General features: G+C 34.6%; 1 protein-coding gene across 1 annotated transcript; it reads right to left on the minus strand.

Moving 5' to 3' along the window:
• Positions 1-1,270: 1,270 nt before the first annotated feature.
• LOC141685312 (uncharacterized) lies at positions 1,271-3,639 on the minus strand. The gene is made up of 4 exons (XM_074490420.1): positions 2,112-3,639; positions 1,942-2,009; positions 1,696-1,852; positions 1,271-1,635 (listed from the first exon to the last, which is right to left on the minus strand). The coding sequence occupies exons 1-4, from the start codon at positions 3,637-3,639 to the stop codon at positions 1,271-1,273; spliced, it is 2,118 nt and encodes a 705-aa protein (XP_074346521.1).
• Between the last annotated feature and the right edge of the window lie 1,232 nt (positions 3,640-4,871).

The following is a 4,871-nucleotide window of genomic DNA, read 5'->3' on the forward strand; positions in this document are numbered from 1 at the left end:
ATCAGCTTGCATTTTCATCCTGTTCTGAGCATTCATCAAATGTTGTTTGAGCAATGTAATCATTGTCTCTTTTCTCTGTAAATCTCTATCAATCTTTAAATTGTCAGATTCACCTGGCAAGTAAGGTAAATGTAAAGGTGGTTGTTGATTATAGACCACTTCATAAGGAGTAAGCTTAGTAGCACTGTGGTAATGTGTATTATACCACCACTCAGCTAAAGATAACCATTTCACCCACTGTTTAGGAGTATCACCAAACATACACCTCAAATAATTCTCTAAACATCTATTCACTACCTCAGTTTGGCCATCAGTTTCTGGATGATAAGGTGATGACATCAAGAATTCTGTACCTTGTAAAGTAAACAAAGATTGCCAGAATTTGCTTAGAAAAAATGAATCTCTATCAGAAACAATGCTTCTAGCCATCCATGCAACTTGAATACATTGTCCAAGTAAGCTTGAGTCACTGCCAAGGCAGTATATGGATGAGACAAAGCAACAAAATGAGCATACTTACTAAGCCTGTCTACTACCACCAAAATGACTTATTTCCCTTCAGACTTAGGTAATCCAGAAATAAAATCCATTGAAACATCTATCCAAACTTCCTGAGGGATTGGTAATGGTTGTAACAAACCAGGATATGCTACAGTTTCTGACTTTGACGCTTGGCAAACTTGACAATCTCTCACAAATTGTCTTACTTGTTTAGATAATCCTTTCCAAGTAAACATTTGTTTGATCCTACTCAAAGTGATATCTCTTCCAGCATGCCCAGCTTCAGCAGAAGAGTGATACCAATTGATCAACTTAGCTTTTAAATTGCCATTAGGACCTACCACAATCTTATGATTCTTCCTCGATAAACCATCTTTCAGCAAATATTTCCCTGTATCTTGGTTCTGGTACAGCTTTGCCACAAGTTCAATCAGCTTTGAATCCAATGTGTAGCTATCACATATCTGTCGAATCAAATCAGAAGAAACCCCAGAAATTGCTAAACAAAGAATTTCTGAGCCTGCTACTTTTGATAAAGCATCTGCTACCAAATTTTCAGAACCACTCTTGTATGTAATCTCATAATCAAATCCCATCAATTTTGAAAGCCAAAATTATTGGAAAGGTGTAGAAATTTTCTGTTATAACAGCCATTTGAGGCTTTTCTGATCTGTCTGATAACAAAATGACTACTAGAGACATATTGTTCCCACTTTTGCACTGCAAAAACTATTGCCAATAATTCCTTTTCATAAACAGATAGTTTTTGTCACTTTGGTCCCAAAGACCTGCTCAGAAAGTATAATGGATGACCATCTTGCATCAATACTGCTCCAATCCCCTTTTGAGAAGCATCAGTCTTAATTACAAACTGTTTAGAAAAATCAGGAACTGCCAAGACTGGTGCAGAAACCAAAGCTTGTTTCAATTTTTGAAAAGCTTCCTGTGATTCCTCATTCCATTGAAATCCTTTCTTCTTAAGCTGTTCAGTAAGAGGCTTGTTGATTATTGCATAATTCCTAACAAACCTCCTGTAATAGCCAGCTAAACCCAAAAAACTTCTAACATCTTTAACATTGGTTGGAACAGGCAAACTACTGACTGCTGAAATCTTAGCTGGATCTGTTTCCACCCCTTTTTCAGAAATAAAATGACCCAAGTACTATATTTTCTTTACAGCAAATGCACACTTACTTTCCTTAGCAAATAACAGATTATTTTGCATAAGCTCAAAGACTGCCTCCAAATGTCTCCAATGAGTATTTTTGTCTTTACTATAAACCAAAATATCATCAAAAAATACTAATACAAATTTCCTCAAATATGGCTTGAAAATGTGATTCATCCAACCCTGAAAGAAGCAGGAGCATTAGTAAGGCCAAATGGCATTACTAAAAACTCATAATGTCATGTATGAGTTTTAAAAGCTGTTTTATAGACATCTTCAGGTTTCACTCTCATTTGATGATAGCCTGCTCTTAAATCCAGCTTATTAAACACTGTAACCCCTGCCAATTCATCCAACAATTGTTCAATTACTGGTATAGGAAACTTGTTCTTTACAGTTTTTCTATTTAACTCTCTATAGTCAATACAAAGTCTTCAAGAACCATCCTTTTTACCAACCAAGACCACTGGAGATGCAAAGGGACTAGAGATGTTCTGTATAATGCCTTTATCCAGCATTTCTTGAATTAATTTCTCAATGATATCTCTTTGTTTAAGAGGATATCTGTAAGGCCTTATGTTAACTGGTCCAGATCCAAGCTCCAAAGGAATTGGATGATCAAATACTCCTCTAAATGGAGGCAATTCCTTTGGTTCTTCAAAAATGTTAATGTACCTTTGCTTTAACTCTTTTAAGTATTCCTCATCTGAAGGTGTTTCTGGCACTCTCTCAGTTTGAAGTAACTGACAAGCCTCTAACTTAATCTCACCTACTTCAGCTAACTGCAAGAAGTACAGCTGAGCTGCATTTTTCATCATCTTATAACTAGGTGCTATATCCATTACCTTCAGTTTTGGAGGTGAACTCCCTTTTAAACATATTTGTTGTCCCTGGAATGTGAATATCATCTCTAATTTATTGAAATCCCACTGAATAGATCCAAGCGTCTTCAACCATTGTATTCCCAAAACCATGTCACAACTCCCCAATGGAATCAACAAAACATCTGTTATAAAACCCTGACCTTGCATCTTCCAGCTAAATGACTTACACATTTGTTGACAGGCTAAATGGTTTCCATCTGCAACTGTTACCGCCTGATGAGGAATAGTCACACATTGGCATTTTAACTTCTTGGCCATTTCAATGTCTAAAAAGTTACGCGTACTCCCAGAATCAATCAGAATATGCACTACAGCATTGCCTACTACCCCTCTCACCCTCATGGTATGAAAACCTTGGTTTTCAGACAAGGCATTAACAGACATTTTAGGATCTTCTATCGCTTCCTCCTCTTCAACTTCATTTTCACTAGATTCCTCACTCATTTCATACCTCATCAAGTCACCATTATTACCTGGAATCTCCACTGTAAACAACTGGGCTTCCTTAAATTGACATATATGACTCCTATCATATGGCTGATCACAGTAGTAACACAAACCTTTGGCCATTTCCTCAGCTCTAACTTCTGCCGGAATATGCCTAAAAGTCCTAATATTCTTATTAAAACCAGTATGCATTTTCTTATTATCTAAAGCCTTTATGGGATTAGGTAATAAAGGTGGTTTATCATTAGCAAGAGCTGAAAAGGAAGAATTTATCTTTGATGATGTAGCATAAGGAACCTGACTTGCATACATTTTATTCTGATTCCCTTTAGTCACTTTCAAAGTTTCCTCCTGCAATATTGCAAACTCAACAGCTTGTGCAATACTAACTGGTTTGAAAGCCTTTATAAAAGGTTTCACACCAGGTTTTAATCCACCAATAAAACTATCTAGCACATATGCTTCAGGCAAATCTGGACTGTTATGCAACATAAGTGCCCTAAGGTCCTCAACATCATCAATATACTTTTCCAAAGAATCAACATGATATAGTTTGTTAAATTGCTCCACTATATCAGAAGATTTATCATCCCTGAACCTAGCACTTGGATTTATCATCCCAGAAGATTTATCATCCATTGTTAGTTATAGTTTTTTGGTACAACAAATAACAACCATCAAAAGGGCATGTTTGTGTACAGACTTATAAGTTATTTATAGCTTATAACCCCGTAAGTACTTATCTCGAACTGTTTGTCGACCCAACTTATAAGTCAAATTTACCACTTATAAGTTGATAAGTTTAATGTTAATAACGACGTACTTTTTCTCAACTTATTTTGATTTTTCACTTTTTTATTAATTTTAGTTTTTAAATATATGTTTTTAAATGTTCAGTTAATTTAAGTCATGAATTCAGATAATAATATTTAAAAATTATTTTATTTTAGTTCATTTAAGTTAAAAAAAATGTTGGCTTATAAGTAAAATTAACCAAACACTTACATAACTTATAAATATTCATCTACTTATCACTTTTAAGTCACTTAGCAATTTTAAATCATAAGTTACTTATTTTAAAATTTCTCAAACAGGCACAAAGTCAGATATATGGGAACCGTTCGATGCATTAATAAATAATATTATATTAATATTTAAACTGCTCTCATGGATTCTTAAACTGTTTTCATGGATTCAGGGTTCGAACTCTGTCAATAACTTATTGTATTTAAACTTTAATATTCTTTATTTTATAAATTTCTACAGGTTCGTTGGATGCAATAATAAAATAATATTATATTAATATTTAAACTGCTCTCATGGATCCAGGATTTGAACCCCGTCAACAGCTTATTATATTTCCCGTGGACAACATATTATATTATATTATTTATTTATTTTCAGTCAAATCTCAAATTATCACAATATATTTTGATAGGGATAAATAAATCCTGATTGTATAATTAAATATTGCATTAATTGTACAAGCCCAATAAGAAGATGTATGATATTCAGACCAGAAAGGTTAACACGTTGATCAGGCCTGATGGACCAGATCAGGCCTGATGGAACAAAGAAGGCCCAAAGCCCTAATTATTTATTAATTTCGTAATTAATAAATAAGGGAGAAAAACAGCTATCAAGATAAGTCCTAATGGGGATATAAATCCTTGTAGATTGGCCTCCAAGGAACTTCATGGGATAAGGAATCAACTTCCTACTTCCTAGAACTCCGAAGTCTATCCTAATTCAGAGACTTGACCCCCAAGTCTCCTATACCAAGTCCAATTCAAGGACTCTCACATCTATATAAGGGGCCTCACCCTATAAATCAGAACTACGTTTTTTGACTTGATCCTTGGCAATCAACA

The sequence above is a fragment of the Apium graveolens genome, chromosome 9 (genome assembly GCF_009905375.1).
Source record: "Apium graveolens cultivar Ventura chromosome 9, ASM990537v1, whole genome shotgun sequence".
Lineage (NCBI taxonomy): Eukaryota > Viridiplantae > Streptophyta > Magnoliopsida > Apiales > Apiaceae > Apium > Apium graveolens.